The 22,075-nt window shown below is 59.1% G+C and overlaps 11 protein-coding genes across 11 annotated transcripts in view; 5 read left to right on the forward strand and 6 right to left on the reverse strand.

The window, feature by feature from the left end:
* ACA1_061990 (RapGAP/RanGAP domain containing protein) overlaps positions 1-827 on the forward strand; it is a gene marked incomplete at both ends in the record, with an annotated part of 5,814 nt that extends 4,987 nt beyond the window's left edge. Inside the window, 4 exons of the mRNA XM_004339422.1 lie at positions 47-84; positions 133-219; positions 321-476; positions 702-827. Coding sequence (XP_004339470.1) covers positions 47-84; positions 133-219; positions 321-476; positions 702-827 — 407 coding nt within the window. The remainder of the gene's footprint in view (positions 1-46; positions 85-132; positions 220-320; positions 477-701) is intronic.
* A 337-nt stretch (positions 828-1,164) lies between these two features.
* ACA1_062000 (lipase) lies at positions 1,165-2,226 on the reverse strand (the record flags this gene model as incomplete). Its single annotated transcript, XM_004339423.1, has 2 exons — positions 1,165-2,031; positions 2,215-2,226. The coding sequence occupies 2 exons, from the start codon at positions 2,224-2,226 to the stop codon at positions 1,165-1,167; spliced, it is 879 nt and encodes a 292-aa protein (XP_004339471.1).
* A 485-nt stretch (positions 2,227-2,711) lies between these two features.
* On the reverse strand, positions 2,712-3,866 carry ACA1_062010 (universal stress domain containing protein; the record flags this gene model as incomplete). Its single annotated transcript, XM_004339424.1, has 3 exons — positions 2,712-2,832; positions 2,913-3,043; positions 3,396-3,866. The coding sequence occupies 3 exons, from the start codon at positions 3,864-3,866 to the stop codon at positions 2,712-2,714; spliced, it is 723 nt and encodes a 240-aa protein (XP_004339472.1).
* Positions 3,867-4,456: 590 nt separating this feature from the next.
* ACA1_062020 (major vault protein alpha, putative) lies at positions 4,457-6,751 on the forward strand (the record flags this gene model as incomplete). Its single annotated transcript, XM_004339425.1, has 9 exons — positions 4,457-4,490; positions 4,565-4,628; positions 4,789-4,932; positions 5,041-5,096; positions 5,217-5,387; positions 5,497-5,869; positions 5,961-6,086; positions 6,206-6,327; positions 6,408-6,751. 9 exons carry the CDS (start codon positions 4,457-4,459, stop codon positions 6,749-6,751), a joined length of 1,434 nt encoding a protein of 477 aa, XP_004339473.1.
* On the reverse strand, positions 6,409-8,846 carry ACA1_062030 (3'5' exonuclease domain containing protein; the record flags this gene model as incomplete). Its single annotated transcript, XM_004339426.1, has 9 exons — positions 6,409-6,456; positions 6,551-6,747; positions 6,919-7,066; positions 7,171-7,288; positions 7,361-7,624; positions 7,703-7,804; positions 7,894-8,119; positions 8,183-8,233; positions 8,390-8,846. 9 exons carry the CDS (start codon positions 8,844-8,846, stop codon positions 6,409-6,411), a joined length of 1,611 nt encoding a protein of 536 aa, XP_004339474.1.
* Positions 8,847-8,913: 67 nt separating this feature from the next.
* On the reverse strand, positions 8,914-10,476 carry ACA1_062040 (PPR repeat-containing protein; the record flags this gene model as incomplete). Its single annotated transcript, XM_004339427.1, has 4 exons — positions 8,914-9,724; positions 9,812-9,970; positions 10,078-10,336; positions 10,413-10,476. 4 exons carry the CDS (start codon positions 10,474-10,476, stop codon positions 8,914-8,916), a joined length of 1,293 nt encoding a protein of 430 aa, XP_004339475.1.
* Positions 10,477-11,615: 1,139 nt separating this feature from the next.
* Positions 11,616-13,255, forward strand: ACA1_062050 (chondroitinase B; the record flags this gene model as incomplete). The annotated part of the gene is made up of 4 exons (XM_004339428.1): positions 11,616-11,758; positions 11,838-12,334; positions 12,403-12,473; positions 12,542-13,255. The coding sequence occupies 4 exons, from the start codon at positions 11,616-11,618 to the stop codon at positions 13,253-13,255; spliced, it is 1,425 nt and encodes a 474-aa protein (XP_004339476.1).
* A 364-nt stretch (positions 13,256-13,619) lies between these two features.
* ACA1_062060 (protein phosphatase 2C domain containing protein) lies at positions 13,620-17,464 on the forward strand (the record flags this gene model as incomplete). The annotated part of the gene is made up of 12 exons (XM_004339429.1): positions 13,620-13,676; positions 13,823-14,371; positions 14,484-14,560; positions 14,636-14,713; positions 14,829-14,938; positions 15,079-15,196; positions 16,088-16,191; positions 16,292-16,399; positions 16,491-16,612; positions 16,747-16,978; positions 17,062-17,242; positions 17,326-17,464. 12 exons carry the CDS (start codon positions 13,620-13,622, stop codon positions 17,462-17,464), a joined length of 1,875 nt encoding a protein of 624 aa, XP_004339477.1.
* Positions 15,380-15,776, reverse strand: ACA1_062070 (uncharacterized protein; the record flags this gene model as incomplete). Its single annotated transcript, XM_004339430.1, has 2 exons — positions 15,380-15,565; positions 15,696-15,776. 2 exons carry the CDS (start codon positions 15,774-15,776, stop codon positions 15,380-15,382), a joined length of 267 nt encoding a protein of 88 aa, XP_004339478.1.
* Positions 17,465-17,600: 136 nt separating the features above from the next.
* Positions 17,601-19,455, reverse strand: ACA1_062080 (uncharacterized protein; the record flags this gene model as incomplete). The annotated part of the gene is made up of 8 exons (XM_004339431.1): positions 17,601-17,917; positions 17,995-18,107; positions 18,220-18,328; positions 18,412-18,671; positions 18,784-18,960; positions 19,034-19,147; positions 19,214-19,310; positions 19,416-19,455. 8 exons carry the CDS (start codon positions 19,453-19,455, stop codon positions 17,601-17,603), a joined length of 1,227 nt encoding a protein of 408 aa, XP_004339479.1.
* Positions 19,456-19,804: 349 nt separating this feature from the next.
* ACA1_062090 (dihydrolipoamide dehydrogenase) lies at positions 19,805-21,975 on the forward strand (the record flags this gene model as incomplete). Its single annotated transcript, XM_004339432.1, has 11 exons — positions 19,805-19,918; positions 19,975-20,021; positions 20,097-20,190; positions 20,271-20,361; positions 20,448-20,534; positions 20,601-20,683; positions 20,759-20,953; positions 21,026-21,130; positions 21,211-21,438; positions 21,515-21,607; positions 21,670-21,975. The coding sequence occupies 11 exons, from the start codon at positions 19,805-19,807 to the stop codon at positions 21,973-21,975; spliced, it is 1,443 nt and encodes a 480-aa protein (XP_004339480.1).
* Between the last annotated feature and the right edge of the window lie 100 nt (positions 21,976-22,075).

Here is a 22,075-nt window from a genome sequence, read left to right on the forward strand (position 1 = left end):
TGATTTTGTATTGTAACACACGTATATATCGATGCTATCGCTGCAGGTGACCTGACGCCCTACTACGCGGATCTGTACACGGAGGTGATCTTCCACGTCTCGACCATGATGCCCGACCGTGGCGGTACGCAGGTGCACAAGCGTCGCCTCGTACTGAGCGACCGCGTCCTCATCTCTTGGGTCGAGGACGTCGCCGAATACAGCATCGATCTGCTCGAGGTCTGTACCGCACACACACGCACACGCACTTCGCTCTTTGGTGATTTCGGCTCACCGGGACCGTCGTCGCGTTTTCTTCCTCTTTTTCTTTGTGTACACAGGAGTGCAAGGCGGCGGTGAACATCGTGATCAACCCGTTGCCGTCGGGTCTTTACCGGGTGCGTATCATCAACAAGCACGGCAAGGTGCGCGATGTGGGTCCGCTCGTGGACGAGATGATCGTCAGCAAGCACATCCTGTCCTTCCTCGTCCGCCTGGTACTATCCTCCTCCACACGGCCTACACACAACACGTGTGCACACACACACACACACACACACTCGCACGCACGCACGCGCACACACACACACACCACACACACACACACACACACACACACCACACGTGCACTTTCAACGTTGGAGTTAGTGCTGATGACGGTGGATACTCACGCTCGGCGACGTAAGACGTCAATCAACGCAAGCCGCGCCGTGGCCTGGCAGGACAAGGAGGCCATCCAGCCGCTGGTCATGCGCAAGCAGCAGATCGACGACTTTGTCCGCAAGCACAAGATCGACGTCTCCCTCTCCAAGTTCTACGCCTCCCAGTTCTCCATGGCCAAGAGCTGAGCGCCGCAAACCCTCCCACAACAAAGCTGTTTCGGATTCCATCACGCGATTGTGTGTTCCTCCCTTTATAGCAGGACCTCCCACTGCCCGTGCCCAACTCACAGCCAAAAGCACATCATCACCTCCACCTGGTGCGCCATCGCCCGGCACCGAGGGTTCGGCATTCACCCGGACCGCACAGCCGTAAATTGGAAATCGATTTCTTGGGGCTGCTTGAACAGATCGAGAGCTTATCACCCAAAGACGCGCACTGTTAGAGCCGTGCGACAAGATTATGAAATTAAACGATATTGTATTGACAAGGTGAGATCAGATCGCCTCGGTAGAAGAAGCCTCATCAGATGAGGCGAAGAATGCGGCGGCAGGTGAAGATGAAGGCGCGGCGAGAACCCACGGCGTACGTGGGGAAGAAGGCGGCCGCCAACAAGCCACCCGTGTAGCCGTCCATGAGATGGTGCCAGGCGGCGGCGGGCTTCTCCACGCGAAGATTGAGGCCCACATGCTTGAAGCCCAAAGATCCGAGATTCACCATGGTGACCGGATCGACGTCGTTCTCCGCCACGCGAAGCGTTCGTGCCCCGAGGCCGAGCTTGTTGAAGAACGCCGCTCCGGCGTGCGTGAACACTCGAGGCGAGCCGAAGGTGACCAAGCGAATCTGGTCCACGGCCGCCACGAGCTGCGCCATCTGGAGGGCCGCCAGCGTGGCCTGCGCCGCTCCGAGGCTGTGGCCGGTGACCGTCACGTCGAGCTCCGCGATGGAGAGGCCCTGGCTCGCAGCGTGGGTCTCGATGGTGGCGCGCACGTGGGGCCAGGTGCTTCGGAAGGCGGCGAGGAAGCCCGAATGGACGCGCCCGCCCTCGGGCAGAAGCTCGGGGCAGGCGGCGGGCCAGGGGGTGAAGTCCGTGGCGAAGTCCGTTGCGGTATCGGTGCCCTTGTAGGTGATGACGACGCGCGAGCCCTGGGCACGCACGTAGGCCGTTGAAAGGTCGGTCTCGAAGCGGCTCACGGTGAAGCTCGGGTCAGCGTTGCAATTGTCGGCCAGGGGGAAGTAGGCGAGGGTCGAATAGTTGGCCATCACGAGGGCCTCCTCCTTCGAGAAGAAGGCGATATCTTCTTCTTCGGCTTCGTCTTCGTGCTGCTCGGCGAGGAGGCAGAAGTCGTCTTCTTCGGTGATGGTCGAGGAGGTTGTCGTGATATCGTCGTTCTCAAAAGAAAAGAAGTCTGAAACGTTCAACGAGGGAGTGGTGCATGACTTCGTCGTCGTAGTAGTAGTAGTAGTTTTAGTAGTGGGGATGGTGGTGGTGGGGCGAGAAGCAGTTGTGATAGTAGTGGTGGTCGAGGTGGGAGCTGAGGCAGCGGTTGAGAAGAGGCGGCCGAGTGTGCGTACGAGAAAGCTCATGGTGATGTTAGCCGCTGTGGGGGTGGTAGCTGTAGTGATGTTCGACTTGTTGTGGTGCTGGCGAGGTGGTTGTTGAGAATGGTCTTTCTTCGTCGGTTGGAACTTATGTAGGCGCCTTGCGCCACGAGTGCGGAGTACGCAACGCTTTTGAGTGGGCGACAGAGCTCCGAATTGGTTAAAACGACACCCGGAAAAAGCCCTTTATTTGTTGGACACGTCAGCATCTCAGAATCCCATGGCCAAGTAAGGAATGACTGTTCAAGAAAGGAAAGCCAACAGGGCCGCGTCAGGCCAGGTCAGGCAGACAGCCGCTCCCGCCGAAAAGGCTGGCTTCCTGCAGGAAAGCTGCTCGTCCATGCGACTGTCCAGCAGGAAAGCTGCTCGTCCAGGCGAGCGCGTGGTGTTGGACGATGAGATGGTTTGGTGTTTTGAAAAGTGGAAGAGTGCAATTCGTTTACCTTGCTCGTTCTTCCTTCAGCTTCTAGCTACAGGCGGTGGGACGGGTCGGGTTGGATTTCGCGCTCCGGCTCGGGCGCGTCCCTGGCGATCACCACGGTCGAGTGGCACTGGTGGAGCAGCGCCGTGCTCACCGACCCCAACATCCACCTGTCCACGGACGTTGGTGGGTGTTTCGACGCCACGACACGCACGATCACAGTACATAGAGAAAGGTGCACCGGGCGCACCTTTGCATGGGACCCAGGCCGCGCGAGCCGGCAACCACGGTGTGTGCTCCGTTGACATCCGCCGCGCGGCAGATCTGGCCTGCTAAGTCGCCCGAGCCCCAGTACTCCAGCCGCTCAAAGTAACATTCCCTCTGCACACATTGGGGTGTAAGCCGGTGCGAAACACAAACCTTTTTCCAGGCGAAGACAATGGGTGTGAAGAGAAGAGTGAACAGGAAGGGAGGGCTTGTTGTTTAATTGTTGGAACCGCTCAGCCCCTCGGAATAGAGGGACGAGCAGGCCACCACTTTAAGTGATGTAGACTATGAACCGGAGATGAAATTCTACGGTGATTCAGTATCTCACCCGCCCTGCCCACCACCTCTTCAATCCTCCCCTCTCGCCTCCCATTGTGGGACACTCACTCCCGTTTTGCTGAAGCGTGGCGGAAAAGAATGAAGGAGAAAAAAGAACGAAGACGAAAGAAAAGAGGAAAGGGTTTACCCCGGCATCCTCGCAGCGGTGGGCGTAGTGCTGGGCCAGTGTGCGGGCCTTGCGGCGTTGCTTGCGTCGCTGTTCGTCGGCGGACCGGCGTTCGAGGAGGGTGACCTCCAGGCCGGGCATGGGCACCTTGCGCGTCCCGTAGACCAGCAGCAGGCGGTCGTGCCGCGGCAGCGAGCGCACGGCCCACGAGAAGGCCCGGTCGCTGTTCGGGCTGCCGTCGATCGCCACCACATGCGTCACCGGCACCAGTTCCGACTTGAGCCGGTCCAGCGTCCGCTCCCAGTGCTTCTCGGCCGCTCGGCGCTCCGCCTCGTCTTCGTCCTCTTCATCCCTGTCGAGTGGCCGTTCGATCGGGCGCCCGTGAGACGAGGTCAAGGGGATGATACCAGATGATTCATTCTCCTCCTCCTTTCGGCGCCTTTCGACCCCCCGTTCTTCTTCTTCTTCTTCTTTAGGTTCATTTGTGGCCATGCTGTTGATGATGATGATGGTGTATATTGGTGGTTTAGTCTGGAGTGTTGGCACACAAAGTCCAACGAGTAGCGATTCAGGATCAGTCGATCGGCCATGGCGCTCATGGGCGAGTTGGAGGATAGTGGTCGGCAACTCGGGGGAAGTGGCGCCGGCTTTCTGGCATCTTGCCGCACACGGCACCAGTGGTCGAAAAGCCCCCACAACCGTTCAGTCTTTCGTCCAAATTTAGGACTCATTCAGTTAAGCGACATACACACCTCTCGCCCCGCTTGAGTGAAGAGGCAATCGCCCCAAGGAGAGAACGCCGCGTTGTGTGCAAAATTGAAAGCCACGTGTGCCACCCAAAAGATTAAAGGCATTTTCGCCTCTATTTTCCCTCTGGTTTCTTTCCTTCTTTTTGTGGTGGCGGGGTATCTGTTCCGCGAAGACCACAAAATAAAACCAGAACGTCCGGGCAGCTGACGCACTCCTCGACTCGAAACACACCAGTTTGACCCGCAGCAGCTCCACCTCGACTGCCGCCGCTTGTCCAACAACACAGGCGCCCAACACCCGTGTTAACACATACATATCACACATCTCAGAAGATGAAGAACAGGAACACTTCAGGTGGAAGGAAGGGTGCGTAGCGACTCACTTGCCTGTTCGTAAGCACCCCCTTGAATGGTAAAACCTGACATTCTTCTTCCTTCTAGACAGGGCGCAGGAGGCCATCGAGTCGTTCAGCGCCATCGTCGAGGACTCCAACAGCAGCCCCAAGTTCGCACCTGCCTCTTTTCTTCACTTCAGCCCAATTTTTTCCAATTATTTTTCTATTTAAGCATAAATTAAATTTTAACTCAAATTATTTTATATTTAACTTAGATCTATCCCTAACAAATTGTATTTCTGTATTTCTGATTATAATTAAAATGTACAGGTTTCAATATGAGATCATTCGCGTGCCGCCTTACCACTACATTCACGTGCTGGACAACAACGCCAACGTGGTGCGCGTGGTCGAAGGACCCTCGCGCTACACCTGCCTCGGTCACGAGAAGGTCATCCTCGGCCCCGAGCCCATGTACGCGCCCTCTCCTCGAGGCCTTCTCTTCTCTTCTCTTCTCTTCTCTTCTCTTCTCGTGTCTCCTTAGTCTCATAGTCATCTCATCTCATGCGTGTCTGTGTGCAGGATCGTGGTGCCACCTCGACACTATGCCACCATCGAAAACCCCGTCCTCAAGGATGGTGCGACAACACACGCACACACACTGTCGCACACGCACGCGCACAACCGCACACACACGACCGCACACGACAATTGCGAGGCGGACGACTAACGTGGTGTGTGGGCGTCTGGTGGTGTAGCGGAGGGCAAGATTGTGCTGGACAAGCACAAGCAGGCCAAGCTGCGCCACGGCGAACTGGAGATCCGGTTCGAGCGCGACCCGTTCCCGCTGTACCCCGGCGAGAAGCTCAGCGGCCCCGTCCAGCCGCTCGTCGTCGTCGCCGAAAACACCGCCCTCCGCCTCAAGGCCTGTACGCTCCCTCGCCCTCTCGCGCGTGTGCCGTTGTGTGTGCGGTCGTGTGTGTGCGTGTGCGGTTGTGTGCGTGTCGTGCGCTTACAGTGTCGTGGTTGGCGCGACAGTGTGCGACTTTGACGAGGCCAAGGCGGAGGAGAAGGGCAAGGAGAAGGGCAAGGGCCACCACGGCCGGCGAGTGGCGGGCGAGGAGTGGCTCTTCGCCGGGCCGCACACGTACTTCCCGCGGGTCGAGGTGGCGGTGATGGAGGTGATCCACGCGGTGGTGCTCAAGCCCGACCAGGCCCTCCACCTCCGGGCCTACCGCGACTTTGTGGACCGGCAGGGCGTCGAGCGCAAGGCCGGCGAGGAGTGGCTGGTGCGCACGGCCGGCGCGTACCTGCCCGACGTCAACGAGAAGCTGGTGACCACCGTCTCGGGCTACATCCTGACCAGCGACAAGGCCCTCCACCTACGCGCCCGCACCTCCTTCACCGACATGTACGCCGCGCCTCTTCGTTCTTTCTGTCGCTTTCGCTTTCGCTTTCGTTCTTGAGTCCAGCGAAATGCTCACCTGTGCGTGGCCGGGCAGGTATGGGAATGAGCGGAAGGCGGGAGAGGAGTGGCTGGTGACCAGCGAGCAGGGCGAGGTGCACATCCCCGACGTCTACGAGGAGGTGGTCGGCACTCGCTCTATCACGTCCCTCAGCAGTCGCCAGTACTGGTAAGAGCCCACACACCACACACCGAACAAACAACACGACACGACACGCACACGACACACGCACCACACGCAACCGATGCTGATGACGTCTGCAATTTTGAATCGATGGACAGCATCATCGAGAATCCGGTGGTGGACGGAGCGTCGAAGCTGGGCGCTCGCGAGCTCAGGCGCGGTCCCCTCAACTTCTTCCTCAAGCCGGGAGAGACCATCCAAGCTGGCCACCTCAACGAAAGTATTTCTCCTCTCCGCGCCCACCACTTCGTGTTCTTCTGCTAACCACACACACAACACACACACAACACACAACAACAGTCTACCTGTTGATGGCGGAGGACGGGCTGCTGATGCGAGCGCGCGAGGCCTTCGAGGACGTGACGGAGGACGACAACAAGGTCAAGCGCATCACCAGGCGGCGGGCCGGCGACCGGTGGCTCGTGTGCGGTCCGCGCGAGTACATCCCGCCGCTCGAGGCCGAAGTCATCCAGCGCCAGCGGGCCGTCATCCAGCTCGAGGGCCTCAACCTCTACATCTTCAACATCGGCCCGATCATCGGCCTGGCCTTCCTCCTCCTCGTCCTGCTCTGGTTCGTGGGCCGCTCGCTTGGCGGCGGAAGCAGCGCCGCGCCGCCCACGATCCTCGACCAGCAGGAACTCTAAACACAACACAAACAACACGACACGACACGCACACACAACACACACGACACTTCACCTGTTCAATGTACTTTTCTCTCGCCGCACGCACGGCGTGACAACAATGCCAGTTGGCCAACATGCAAACAACCACTGCGCGGGAGAGAAGGGAAGGGAAGGTCAGCGGCCACGTCCGCCGCGGCCGCCGCGGCGTTCTCGGCGTGCATTGGAGAGGGAGAGCGAGCGGGAGGTTTCGCTGTCCCACGACGAGAAGCCATACTTGGGCACCCCGTCGTACTGCGGTCGGTCGCTCAGCGACTCCAGGTCGCGCACTTGGGCCTTTGGTGGGTGCGAGGCGCACAGTCAGTCTTACACGCACCACGCACCACGCACCACGCACCAGGAGAGTTGGGGGGGGGGTGTGTGCAAAGAGATGTTCGTACGACGTATTTGGCCGAGTACTCGAAGGCGATCTTGCGGTTGTGCGCGTTGAGGAAGCCGTGCATCTGTTTGTACACCAGGCAGAGGAACATCACATCCTCGCTCGCGTAGCCCACCATGCTGCCCGATGGCACGCACGCGTAAGCAACTCGTGGTGTCGTGTGCGTGTCGTGTCGTGTCGTGTCGCTCTACCTCGAGGTGAGCGGTCTGGTCTTCCAGTAGGTGGGGTCTTCCACCATCTTGAGCCGCTCCTCCTTCTTGAACGAGTTGATGGCGTCGATGCGCCGCACCAGATCCAGCGCGAACGGCGCGTCGGCCGCCGATTTGTCGCCGGAGGCCTGCTGTTGCTTCTTCCGCTCGGCCCGCTCCTTCTCCTGCTCCTGCGCCGCCTTGGTCTCCAGGATGGGCGTCGCGTAGGCGCGCAGAACAGTGTTCAGTCCCACCGGCAGCGGCGTCCTGCGTGCAAACAATATTAAGTCATGAGCTGTGTGCGCAAGCGTGTGCGGTGGTGCGTGTGCGTGTGCGTGAGTGTACCCTTGGCCCATCTGTCGCTTGATTACGGCGTAGGCGATCTGTGTATCAAACACGTTCTGCAGCGCCACACCGTACTGATGGTACATCGCGTCACTGTCGCCTCTGCACAACACAGCACACAGCACATGGCGAGCAGTGGAGAGTTAACAGAGACGGCGGTGGGGCCGGGCGGTGGTGGACGGCAGCCGTACCGGCAGTCGTGGAGGACCTTGCGCACCTTGGTGGACTCGAGCAGCGCGCGAAGGCCGCCCTCCTCGAAGAGCGCGCGCCCGTGCTCGAGCACGTCCACCAGGTACACCTTGCTCTCAGTGCCGATCTGCACCAGGCAGAGCTCGCCCTCGCGCGACAGGTTCACACCCTCGCAGTCCACCGCGATCACCTCAAGCTTGGTCAGCTCCGCCACCATCTCCCTGCACTCTGCACCCACCCACCACCGTCAGCCCCCACGCGTGCGGTGCCGTGCGGTGCGCGGCTGCGTACCCTCGATCTGCGAGACGATGAACACGTTGGGCGGCATTGTGCCCTCCTCCACTGTACCGTGTGTGTGTGTGTGTGTGTGCGTGCGTGCGGTGGTGTGTGCGGTGGTGTGTGTGTGTGTGTGTGCGCGGTGGTGCGTGTGCGTGTGCGGTGGCGAGGTGAGCGAGCGCAGGGCAGTAGCGAAGGTTGGGGAGCGAGGCGCGAGTGTACGTTTGAGGGGAGGGATGAGGGCGAGCGTGGAGGCGAGGGCAGCGGCCTCCTTGCCGCCCTTGCGCTTGCGCTTGACGATGACCACGTTGCCGGAGAGGGACTGGTCGCCAGCTTGGCCCTTGCTCCGGTTTCGCTTTCGCTTCTTCCTCGCGGCGGCATCGCCGCCTTCATCCTCGCCAGTGCCTTCCTTCTCTTCCTGATCTTCAATCTCCAGAAGGTCGAATGGATTCGAAGATGCAAAGCTGCTGGCCGTGATCGACGAAGAAGAAGAAGATGAGGCGGTGGTGGTTCGCCTTGTGGCTGTGGATCGTGAAGACGAAGTCGAAGATGATGATTGATTGGCAGCAAGCTGCCGCCTCCGGCGAAGCTCTTCTGCCATCTGCTTGCGCTTATCATCCTCGGCCTCCCCTTCCGCCATCCGATCCATCGATCCCAAAATGTCGTCCAAGATCGACATCTCGTTTCTACTTCTTTTGTTTCTCATCTTTTGTGTTTTGTTTTTATTTTATTTTTTGTCGACTAGGCTAGGGTGTGGCCCCGTCGGGCAGTGCTCGAATGGTGCGGACTACGTCGGTGAACAGGGCCATCTCCAGGCCGACGCCCTCCCGTTCGGCCTGGTCCAGCAGCCGCAGGCCCTCCTTCTTATCACGCAGAACCGAGCACATGATGAGGAGCACGCGGTAGGTGGTCGTGTCGGCCTTGATGCCCCGCTGCTGCATGAGCTCGAAGAAGCGGAGAGCCGTCGCCTTCCGCCGCAGCCGCGCGTTGGCGTCGATCAGGGCCGTGAAGGTGATCAGATCGGCCTCGAGCCGGCCCTCCTCCACCATGCGCCCCACCTCGTCCAGCAGCTGCACGGGCCGACGCTGGTCGTCGCCGCTGATGACACCGCCCCTGGCGTTGATGGCCGCCTCGCGTGTGATGCATGCCCGGATGAAGACGGTGATGATCCGCTTGTGGGGCTGCAGCCGCCATCGCGAGACCATCAGCTCCGTGAGGTCGTGGGCGCGCGCGAGCTGGCCCCGGGTCACCAGCTGGTTCAGCAGCTGGTCCATCCGCCCGTGCCAGTACGCGCCGACCCGCGCCCACTTGTCCGCCTCCGACTCTTGTGGTCGCCCATCACCTTCTTCCCCTTGTCCACCTTCGTTTTCGCCTTCCTTTGTTTCTCCTTGTTGTCGTTGATGTAGTTGTTGTGACTGTCCGCTGGCTGTCGACTGTGTCGTTCCGTCGGAAGCCGGAGGGACGGCCGCCGAGAGTCGCTCGATGAATCGATAGGCCAGGGAGGAGTCCTCATGAGGGCTCGACAGCCGCTGCCACAGCTCATCCAAAATGGACACGCTGCGCATCGCATGCCCACAACATCAGAAATCACGCACTCCAACCACTACGAAGCATATTGTGCGGTGCGGTGACGTGCGGATGTACCGATCGATGCTGAGATCACTCCTGTCGCCCAGGGCGTCCAACACAGAGAGCAGCCGATCCACGTCCCGCTTCTCTAAAAAGTAGGTGACAAAGCTGTTGACGAGCCCATTGTCTATCCTGAGGTTGTAGAGCTTCATGTCGTGTAGCACCTCGAACGCCCTGCAGCCGGCGAGCAATGCATCCCCATGCGTGAGCGGGCACCACCCGTGATGTGATAGCCACAGCGCGTGCTTGGTGGTGGTGGTGGTGGTGGTGTGTGTGTGTACCTTTCCAGTTTGTTGTGACGGAGTGAAGCGTTGATGAGTGCGCCCGCGCTGAAGATGTTGAGCGGCACTCGCTCCTCCTTCATACGGGCATAGACAAAGAACATCTCGTCGAGGTTGTTGGTCGCCGACAGCGTGGAGACCAGCGACGCGTAGCCGATCGTGTTGCCCATCCGCACCTTGGGCAGCGCGGCCAGCGATTGGCTGAGAAAGGCGGGGTCGCCCGAGCGCTGGGCGAACGATATCAGCTGCGCCAATGGACCTGCGCATGAGCGTGTGCGGTGGTGTGTGTCAGCGCAAGGCGCCAAGGTGTTGTGCGGGAGGTGACTTATGGGTACCTGGCCTCACGTACAGAGCACGCTGCACCCACTCGAGCCGCTGCTTGGCTTCGATGCCACGCATGAGCCCCCGCCCTGGCTGTGGTGCGTGATCATCTGCAGTCGAATGGGCAGAAATTAATTTGGGTTGCCATCTCGCACTGGCGCGTATGGGTGGATCCGTACGTGAGGTGAAGGTCCGATGCTGATTTACCGTAGTGGAGAGGGCTAACGACCTGAATTGCGGAGCCGATGCTGACAAATGATTGGCAGCCAAATTTAGGCGCTTGCATTTCTAAACAGGCCAGCAGAAAGCGGTAGGTACCTCGGCTTGTGAGAAGCGACGAAGCCGCCCTGTGCCCACCCAATCTCCCTCTCATCTCACCAAGAATGAAAACTCGCCTTCGTGAAATCATAGAAAGAAAACCGCGGAAATTATTTTAGAATCCACACGAAGATCATGACTCAAGATGGCAGTACAGAGTTTGAAACTGCCATGCAGAACCTGATGCTAACATTTGTGTGGTGTGTGTTGATGCCAGGTATGATTTCCTCAAGCTCACTGTCATTCTGCTCCAGCATCTACCTCATTCTGCTGCCTTTCTCTCATGCTCATGTGTATCACTGTGTGGAGCATGTGCTCTCACTCACCCCTTGTGCCCATAACTCAGCCAAACATGTTGAATGAGCGCCAGCGACATTTTTTATTTCATTTTTTATTTCGTGCACGAGTTTGCGGACGAACGCCTGAGTTTTCGCTGCCTTTGTCCGCAATAATAAGTTGATTAATTTTTTTCAGACTGCCGACACCTGTCCGTTTCAACCAGCAGAGATAACCACTTTGCCTGGCTATGCACTTGTCTCATTAGATAAACGACCAAGTTGCGTGATTGCAGACTTGCTCGGTGCTCTACCCAGGAGGGAGGATTGTTGGGCGTCCGCTTGAGCGTTCTGTTCGTGTGGGTGTTGTCCCGGGGATTTCGCCCGAAGGTTGTGCTGGGTGGTTAGAAGTTCATTTAGTTGAGGGGAAAAATCCCCCTTTCAGGGCCTTTGGGACCAATCAGCGCCCACTACGGTTGGCCGGTGTACCTTTATCTTGGCGCAACGTCAGAGAAGTTAGACACAGCCGTTCACCACCAAGCACACAAGCAACCCAGTCCTGCTCGCCTTGATCGTGCGGTAGTACTCGCTATCTATCAAGTTATCTATCACCACCACACCATCATGAGACTTCCCGCCTGTTTGGCCGTGCTTCTTCTCTTCGTGGGCCTCTGCGCCGCCGAGACCCACTACCTCTACCCCACCAACACCACCTGGGTCGCCACCATCCAGGCCATGACCGCCGGTGACATCGCCATCCTCGCTCCGTACGTCCACCACGTCAACTTTGTTGCCCGTGATGTCATGAGCATTGGTTTCATTCCTCACACATGCGCGTATGTGCAGTGGTGAGTACACTGTTAATGGCACCTTCTCGCTCAACTTCGCTGGCAGCTCCGGCTCGCCGATCACTGTGAAGGGCACCGTGGTCGAGGGCAACCTTCAGACCATCATCAAGCAGGAGGCCAACAACCAGAACATCATGAACGTCGCCGGCAGTTACTACGGCTTCTATAACCTCACCTTCACCTGCGCCGATAGCTGCCTCCAGGGCGTGAGCGTGGGCGCCAGCTCGCACGCCACCTTCCAGGACCTCGTCATCCACCACACCAACCGGACCGGCTTCGTGGCCAGCACCGCCAGCGCTGTCTACACCGATCTCACCGTCAGGCGCGTCGAGATCTACGACACCGGCCGCGACACCAGCGAGTGCTTCGTGTTCGGCTGCACCAGCGACCGCTGCCAGGTGCACGACAGCATGATCGAGCTCAACTACTGCCACGACATCGTGGACACCATGACCAACTACGGCGTCGGCATTGTGGTCAACACCGGCTCCTACAGTACGTTACTCGCCCTCCACCACTAAAAATAACATTAGCTCACTTTCAGCACTTTGCTCGCCTTGCAGAGAACACCATCAGGAACAACGTCGTCTTCAACACCAACGCTGCAGGCATTCGCCTCTACGACGACTACGGTGTACGTCCCTCGATTTGCCGGCGATGAGGTGAAGCATGACGCTAACCTACACCTCCTTCTCTATTCAGCGTGGCGTCAACTTGGTGGAGGGTAACGCCGTGACCAAGACCAAGAGCAACGGCATTCAGGTGAGCTCGGGCGCCATGGTGAGGAACAACATCGTCGCCAACGTTGTCTCGTTCGGCATCGCCGTCTCCAGCGCCCAGCTCAAGACCGCCAACCGCTACCACGACATCCAGATCGTGCACAACACTGTGGCCCTGTCCGGTCAGGCCGATCTCTCCCTGCCCGCGCTCAGCGGCGACAGCTTCGTCGTGGTGAACAACGCCTTCCTGTCCTCCACCGCTGCCTTCACCGTCGGCACCCAGTCCAGCTCGGTGTGGCTCAAGAACGCCTACGTCGCCGGCTCGCTCCCCACCGGCGTCGCCAGCTCGGCCCTGTTCCAGGTCACCGCGGACGTGGTGGGCGAGACCTACTACCCCACCAACACCAGCGCGCTCATCAACGCTGGCACCAAGAGCTACGCCACCCCCGTGACTTGGGACTACAACGGCACCCCCAGGAGCTCCTCCACCCCCACCGTGGGCGCCTACGAGTACACCACGGCCACCAACCCCGGCCAGCCCATCGGCTCCACCATCAAGACCCCTCTTGAGACCTACCCCTCGGACAGCTACAACGCCGAACCTGACGACGGTGACGATTCCGGCAATGGTTCCGGCAACGGCAGCAACTCTGCCGCGGCCTCGGTCCAGTCCTGGATCTCCCTCATCCTCGCCTAAACCTGGACTCAGCTCCTCTCCATCTATCAACCCCATCTTCCCCCATATATATGTATTTATCTCTTCTTAACCATTATCATCGCCATCAGGCCGATGCAATACACCAGAACGCTCACTGGAGCTGTTACATGGCTTCCGCACACGCGCGTGGCATTCTGATCATTCCTAATAAACAAAAGGGGGCTGCCCACAACAACGCAACGAACCATAGTTTGGTCGGCTTGGCTTGATGGAAAGGAAGCTGGTTGCGGCTGTCCACGCACACCCCCTCCGCTAGCTCACCAACGAGAGAGCTCAGGGGAAGTGTGTTCTCGAAGCGCTACGCACGAACTGAAAATCCTGTGGTAGGCCGATGTGAACAGAGATGGACAAGGAACAGGACTTTTTCGTCAACTCCAATGCTCGAATCAAGGCGAGAAAGGTGCGCCTCTTCAAGGCCAGAATTCAATTCTTTCATTCAAAGCAATGCCTTCCTATTCTTTCATTCATTAATCCATTCTTTTCATTCTTCATTCTCAAATCTCTGCCCCTGGCCGACACTGACGTTTAATGCATTGGCCATCGTAGCACAAGAGCCTGTGCTACAGCGCGAGCCAAGCCGAAGAGGGGACACAGAAGCTGGCGGCCAAGAAGGAGCTGCCGTGGGAGCGCGAGTGGTTCCAGCGGCGACAGCGGCGGCTGGCCAAGCGAGAGGAGGAGCGACTCGTGCAGCTGCTCCAGAAGAAGCATAGCGGCCAACTACTGCGGTACCAACAAGAGCGCCAACGCAAACAGCAGCAGCAGCAGCAACATGAACGAAGAGACGAGCAAGAAGGGGAGGAAGAGGGAGAAGAAGGGGACCACGGGCTCGAGCAACAACAACGACAATCGAGACAGCAAGAGGGACTTGTATACGAGATGGAGACGGACGGCGGTGGTGGTGGTGAAGAGGATGAGGAGGAGGAGCACCGAAGGCAGCAGCAGAGGCTCCACGACGCGGCGTGGGCGCTGACGAACAGCGGATGGGGCGAAGAGGGCAGCTGGTCGAGCCAGGAGGCGCCGTACACTCCGCCCCTGCGGCGCACAATCTCTTCGCCGCTGGTCAAGTCCAAGACGATCGGAAACTACACCCAGCAGGTGAGCAGAGCCCCTTTACGCCGAACGCACTCATCGAGCCCACACTGAACCTCACCGACACACACGACACACTCACACACACGCACGCACGCACACCACACAACACACTCAGGGCAACGACCACCTGCATGCTGGAGAAAATCAAGACAGGCACCTCTTCTACTGGGACGAAGAGCGCTCCCTGTTGTGGTACGGTCCTCTCGCTCGCATCGGCCTCGCGCGTTGAACAATCTCACATGATGCTGTGCGGTGCGGTGCGCGAAGGCTGGGCGTGTTCGACGGTCACTCTGGCAGCGCGGCCGCGGACTTCCTCTGCCGCAGGCTGCTACCCAACATCGACACGTACGTGCTTACGTCGCACAGACCTTTCGCACCTCACACGCCGCACAAGACCTTAGCTTGACGTAATCTCTTCTCCATCCTCCTCTTCCTCCTCCTCTTTCAACTCGGCGCCCAGCCTGCTGCCGCCGAGTCGCAAGTCCTACTCGCGAGATAACCTGATGGCCGCCATACGCACCGGTATCATCGAGACCGAGAACCAGTTCCGCCAGGAGGACCAACCCGACGGTACCCTTACCTTCTCCATCTGTTCGAATACTCTCCTCCTCCTCCTCCTCTTCTTTTACGCCGTTGGCGTTGCTTGCGGGGGCTCTCCGCCGTGCAGCGCTTTAACGAGCCCGCGCTTTCATCTCCCTTCTCCAACAAAGGTGCCTGTCTGCTGCTGGCGTGTCTCTCGGGCGAGTGGCTGGTCGTGGCCAATGTGGGCGACTCGCGCGCCGTGCTGGGGTCCTACAGCCTCGGGTCCACCCACCAACTCACATCAAGGTACCACTAACTCCAACCCACCAAGCCACAATCAATCAATCAACGGAGGAGTGGGGCTTTATGTACACAACGCGAGACGCGGCCACAAATTCGCAGCCGCGGCTCACTGCTCGCGGCAAGATCGCACGCGTTTGGGGTTGAGACCATCCGGGGCGTGGGCGAGAGGAAAAGGGGGGAGGGGGCTCAATAGCGGTGCGAGTCGAGGACGGGCACCTCCCGCTCGCCCCTGTACCCTTCGCTTTCGGTGACGTCGGCCACGTGGTCTCCGCTCTTCTTGGCCTTGGCGGCCGCCACTTCGCGTTGGCCCTTCTCCCGCCTCAGCTTGCCATCCCTCTCCATCTCCTGCTTCTTCATCAAACGGCCCATTCTCTGCATGTGCCGTTCCCCCCCCCCAACGCCACACAGCACGCAATGACACAACACGCATCACCGCACACGCACGACACACACGTTAATCCGTTTTTATGGTGGAGAACCCAGTGGCCACCGGCGTGGGTACCTCTTTGATGGTGCCCATAAGTTCGTCTCTCCAGCCGGCGAAACGCGAGGCCTTCTCTTCTTGTTGGGTGGTGTCGCTCATCTTTGATGCTTGGGTCTGTTCTGGGCTTTGGCTGGGCTGGAGGGGCTTGAGTCGACTGTTGGGCCTCTTTTCAAAATTGTGACCGTTCTCGGCCGTGGCCGGCGAGAGCGAGCCTTATTGGCTGGTCATCGTGTGGTGTTTGTCACCGATCATCTCGGCAGCGTCTCTCCTGAATTTCCATATCTGATCTAGATACGGCTGTCAAACGGCCCCTTTGACTCAAAGCGCTCACGCGCGCTCACGACTACAGGGCGTCGTGTTCTCTGCTGACCCCGGCGATGGTGGTGGCGGTGGTGGTGTGAACGCAACAGAACGCTCACGAACGACCACAATGCGACGAACGAGGTGGAGGCCAAGCTTGCTCGGTTTCGGTTTCTCAAGAACAACGGACTGCTGTCCAGCAGCGCAAGCCCCAGTACGTTGCCCTGCCCCTTCTTCGACCCACGCACGCGCACCACCGCACACACGCACCATTGCACACGCGCACTCACCCAACTTTGTCACACTGCGCGCAGGCGATTACTCGGAGGAGGAGCTGATCGAACAGGTCAAGGACATCATGGAGGGGTCGGACATCATCGAGAACGGTCGATTACTCACCGTGCAACTGACCCGTTCCATTGGTGCGTTTCTTCTTCTCTCTGTGTGTCGTGTGTGTCGTGTGTGTCGTGTGACTTGACTTGGTGTGCTAACTGCTGCCAACTGACCATGCAGGCGATTTCGGCATCAAGCGATGCTGCTTCGACGTGGTGTCCAATGAGCCCGAGTTCACCATCCTCCAGCTGTGCGAGGAGGACCGGCTCCTCATTCTCGCCTCGGACGGAGTGTGGGCCACGGTGCGTTCATAATAATCCTCGCGTGTGCGTGTGCGTGTGCGTGTGCGGTGGTGCGTGTGCGTGTGCGTGTGCGTGTGCGTTTACTTTCTCAACGTATGCGCTCACTGCCGCGCGCGCATGTATGGTGCTATCAGGTGACGGCGGATCGAGCAGTCGATATGGTGATGGAGAAGGTCATCAACCTCTCGTCCTACATCGACCGTATTGGACCCGCCGAGTATCTGGTGCAGGAAGCCGTGTCGAAAGGCTCGGGCGACGACCAGACGGCGCTGGTGTTGGATTTGAACAAATACCGCAAGGGCCTTCTGAAGCCCCACCACGCCACCTTCAGCGGTGTATCGCCCCTGGAGCGGACCATCAAAAAAGGTAACACACGACACACACGACACACACAACACACACGACACACACTGACTGCTTTTGCGTGTGCGTCTGTGTGCGCCGCCCAGGTCTCTTCCTGTCGGATCGACAGTGTCGCTTGAACTCGAACATGTACGGCTCGGCCACGCGCTCATTCGGCGCCAAGATGGCCCTGCTCCATGCCAAGGGCTCGTTCATCGGTTCCAGCGAACCCAACAAGTTCGACGTCGACGCCCGGAAGGCCCAGTCGCTCGCCAGTTCTGCGCACAAGTACGCACACACACGCCCCACCGCACACGCACGCTCACCTCGCCCGCCTTCTGACCTTCTGTTCGGTCGAACGTGTGCACCAGGCCGGGCAACGTGGTGCCGCCAGCACCCCTGCGTACGTCGGTCCTGGGGCTGTTTGACAGCGCGGCGATCGAGGAGAGCAAGGCACGCGAGGCCGACCGGAAGAAGAAGGGCGTGCTCTACGGCCGCACCTACTTCTGAGCAGCAGCACCGCACAACAACCGCCACTCGGTGGTGGCGCTGTAGGAACCCGCCCAGCCCCGGAGCAAGTAGCTGGCGTTTGTACATTTTTTTTTTCTTTTCTTCTTTTTGCAATGCAAGTGCAGTCGAGAGCTCTTCAGCTCTTTCCACGACCACCGGGGCTGACCCTCGCGTTGCGACCGCCTCGACCGGCGCCACCTCGTGGCCCGCCCCGCTCGCTCTGGCCTCCTCCTCCTCTTCCCCGGCCCGCTATGTCTCGCGGCCCGCCACGTCGCTGGGGCAGTCGCCCCTCCTGCGCCTCTTCGGCCTCGTCGTCATCGTCACCTCCGCCCGGCCGCGTCGCCGCCACCCGCACAGCCGCCTCCTCGTCGGCCGGGGTGCTCACCCCGAACACGCGCTTGAAGGGCAGCACGTTGCCGAGCGGGTTGTGCTCCTTGCGCGAGTTGTGGTCATCTAATAATAAGTGAGCGCAGACGAAGGAAGAGCAGTTACATTAAAAAAGTCAGTAGTGAAGAGGCAAGAGGCCGTACTGAAGATGGCGAAGCAGATGTGCTTGAAGCAGCCCCGATACTCCTCGAGCACCTCCCGGAACAGCTCGGCCATGTGATCCGGCGGATTACAGAACGCACCGCAACCGAACGCACTGCGAAGAGAGAAGAGAGAGAAACAAACTCTGTGGCGTCAGCATCACTGCTCGAGCGTACGGGGAAGCGAAGTCCCCTGAGCAGAGGATTGAAGAAAGAAAGAAAGAAGACCTGAGAACGAGCGAGTCGTGTCCATGCTCGGCGGCGATGTTGAGGATGACTCTGATCTTGTCCTTCGTCTTCACCACCACTTCCGGCGCCAGTCGCAGCGTCGGCTTGCCTGCAACCATCATCACCGCCCCCACTAGCCTCAGCTCACATGTGTGCGGTGTGTGCGGTGGTGCGTGTGCGGCGAATGCGAACCGTTGATTTTCGCAGTCACGAGCTGAGGGTGGGAATAGGCGGCGACGGCGATGAAGTCCAGCGCTACGGGCTCCGGCAGGAACTCGTAGCCCTTGGACTCGGCCGCGCGGAACACCCGCACCGAGGGCGAGTAGACGCCGGAGAAGTCGCGCAGCGGGTACCCCCACCGCCGCCCGGCGTCGATCTTCTTCGGGTCCTCCAGCGACTGGTAGTAGTTACTCCGCCGGAACAGGTTCTCCTCCTGGGCTCCCGCTCCATGCCTGCACACACCGCACGCACCACCGCACACACCGCACACACCACCGCACACGCGTGAGATGCAGGCCAGCAGATCAGTGCAGAACGAAAGAACGAAAGCGAGCGTGAGCGCACTTGTAGCCGCCGCCGGGCCGCCTGTGGGAGGCCATGTTGAGCACGGCCGGATTGAGGCCGCGATTGAGCTTGAGGTCGATGGCCGCCTCCAAGCAGTCGCCCTCCACCACCTCGTAGTGCGTCTCGGGGAAGCGGCGCTGCTTCACCGACAACTCGCGTAGGGTGTGCAGCTCACACCTGCGTCGCGCGTCACAGCGTGTGCGGTGAGTCGCACGACACACACGACACACACGACAGTGGTGGCACGTACGCCTTGACCTGCTCCTGGAGGGCCTGGGCGGTGGTGATCGGGATCTGCTCGCCGGTGAGAAGGCGGTACGACAGCTGCTCGCAGCACCGCACCGTGTCTTCGATGATGTCCACCCTGCCGATCGTGTGCGCTCGTGAGTGCCGTGCGGGTGTCGTGCGTGTGTCGCGTGTGTGCTCTTACCGAAGGGCGCGCAGGGCACCGCCATTGCGGGTCGCGCTGGCTTTGCTGAAGGCGCACAGCCAGCTCTCCGCGTTAAACGTGCCATCCGCTCCGGCGCCTAACGCGTTGAATGGTGGTGGGGGGGGGATCCGCGGTCAGCTTGCCTGGGTCAGTGGCCCCCCAAAACAATTAACGGAATGCAAAGTAAACGCTAGGTAGGTACCGTGTCGTGTGTTGCTGTAGGTGCGGGTCGGCTGCTCCATCTTCAGGAAGAGGGTTGAAGATGTTGGAAATGTTTGAGATTTTGAGATTTGTTTTTTATTTATTTATTTGTGTGTGGTGTCCCGGCTTCGCCGAATAGAGATGAGAAAAAGATAGTAAGATTAAAAGGTAATATTAACAATAAATACACACAAAAAGATAACTGCGCACACAAGCCTCCGGGAAAGTGCACGCGCGTAGCGAGAGAAATTCCGTTCACTCTTGGTGGCTTTTGATCTTTGGACCGCGCACCTGATCTGTCATGGAGGGGCACGCCATTTCGCACTACAGACCACCAAGCAAGCACATACAAACGATAGACACGACTCAACGACTCAACGACGTACCGACATGGCCAGCCGCACGAGGAAGGAATTCGATATCGTGGTTGTGGGCAGCGGCGCGGGTCTCACCGGCATCGCAGTCCCCTCAGCTCGCAACGGCCTTCGCGTCTGCCTCATCGAGGTACTACCAAGCCCCCCACCTCACCCCCCTCTTGGGTACTGATGGTGGCCGTCCAGGAGGGTCCCCTAGGCGGCACATGCCTCAACCGCGGCTGCATTCCCAGGTGCGCGAGTCTGTGTGTGGTGCGTGCGGGTGTGGTGTGGTGTGAGTTTGGAGACGCTGACGGCTGGCGCGGCAGTAAGATGCTGCTGCACCCGGCTGAGGTGGCGCAGGAGATGGAGGAGTGCCAGAAGCTCCATCTACGCACGCACGGCGTGGAGCGCCACCATCAGGTTCTCTCGCGCTCGCTCGTTTGGTTGATTGAACAGCCACACAACGCACGAAACAACACACTCACGCCACACACACACAGGCGCTTGTGGAGGAGGTGTGCAACCACATTGACAAGGCGGCCGAGAACTGGAAGCCCAAGGTCGAAGAGCACGGCATCCACCTCATTCAAGGTTAGACGACCGAGCGCGGAGCGAAGACGATCACAGCTCTGCTCACTATGTTCTTCTTCTTCTTCTTCTTTCTTCTTTTTGCACAGACCACGTCACGTTCGTGGACAAGCGGGTGCTCCGGGTGGAGTCCACCGGCGAGGAGATCACCGCGCCCAAGATCTTCATTGCTTGCGGTAGCGCGCCAGCCCTCGCGCGCACTACGTTTGGGAGTAGATCATGGGCTAAATTGGATCACACAGGGGCACGCCCGGCCGCGCCGCCGATCGACGGACTCGAGAGCACCCCCTACATCACCTACGTCGAAGCCTTGCGCATGACCAAGGTCCTCTCAGAACCGTATGTGGACCAAGGCTAAGGTGGGTGCTGACGTCACGCGCCTATGCCACACAACACACAGAAACCCAAGTCGGCGTGTGTGATCGGAGGGGGCTACATCGGCGCGGAGCTGGCCTTCTTCCTCCACGAGATGGGCATCAAGGTGACGGTGCTGGATTCCAAGGCCAACCTGGCCGACCGAGAGGACGAGGACGTGGCCGAGGAGTTCATGAAGGTCTTCACCTCCATCGTCGACGTCAAGCCCGAAGTCAACATTGTACGTTCCGGGAACATATGAATCATCCGCGTCTCACAAATACTGAACTGTGTGCTGTTGTGTGGCCAACAGACGAAGGTGCGCCACAACGACGGTACGTTCACTGTCGAGTACGGCGACGATCAAAAAACGCATACCATCGAAGCCGAGCAGCTGCTTGTCGCCACCGGCGTCCAGGTATAATACACAGCGGTGACAATCGGTCTGTCCAAGTTACGAAACCCACACACACACACACACACACACACACAATGCAGGCAAACTGCGATAAGCTTCAGGTGGAGAAGACGGGCGTGGAGTTGACCGAGCAGGGGATGATTAAGGCGGACGAGTGCCTGCGCACCACCTGCGAGGGCGTGTGGGCTCTGGGCGACTGCGTGGGCAACTTTATGTTCAGGCACTCGGCCAACTTCGAGGCCGAGTACCTCCTTCGCTCCGCCGCGCTTCCCAAGGACACGTCGAAGCAGCAGCCCATCGACTACGCCGTACCTATGCTACCTGTCCCCCACGGCACAGCACCGTGCTCATAGCACCTTTCTTCTTCTTCTTCTTCTTCTTCAGCCGATGCCGCACGCAGTCTTCTCGTATCCACAAATGAGCGGAGTGGGCAAGACCGAGCAGGAGCTCAAGGAGGAGGGCACTGGGTACATCAAGGTACATGCACCCTGCTTCCCTGTTACCACACTTCCTTCATCTGATGAGACCACCATCAACAGGGAGTGGCGCTGTACAGCAAAACGCCGATGGGCATGGCACTCCGGGCGAAGCACGGGTTCGCCAAGGTGCTGGTGGACAAGGCAAGCCGAAAGGTGCTGGGCTTCCACGTCATTGGATCCGATGCGAGCAAGCTCGTCCACGAGGTGATCCCGGTCATGACCATGGGCGGCAAGCTGGACGACATCCTCAAGTGCATCCACATCCACCCGGCCATGAACGAGGTGGTGCGGGACGCCTTCCGTGAAGCACGCGACGCCTTCCTGGAGCAGAGGCTTGACATCCCTGATGATATTCGCTACAAGTAAAACGTGGACACTCTCATCTTTTCAACAACGTCTTGTTACTGTTTTACAGATGACAAGTTGGGTTCGTAACAGCAACTATAAGTGATGATGACTACAGTTG

Source organism: Acanthamoeba castellanii, assembly GCF_000313135.1.
Source record: "Acanthamoeba castellanii str. Neff unplaced genomic scaffold scf7180000084599, whole genome shotgun sequence".
Lineage (NCBI taxonomy): Eukaryota > Discosea > Longamoebia > Acanthamoebidae > Acanthamoeba > Acanthamoeba castellanii.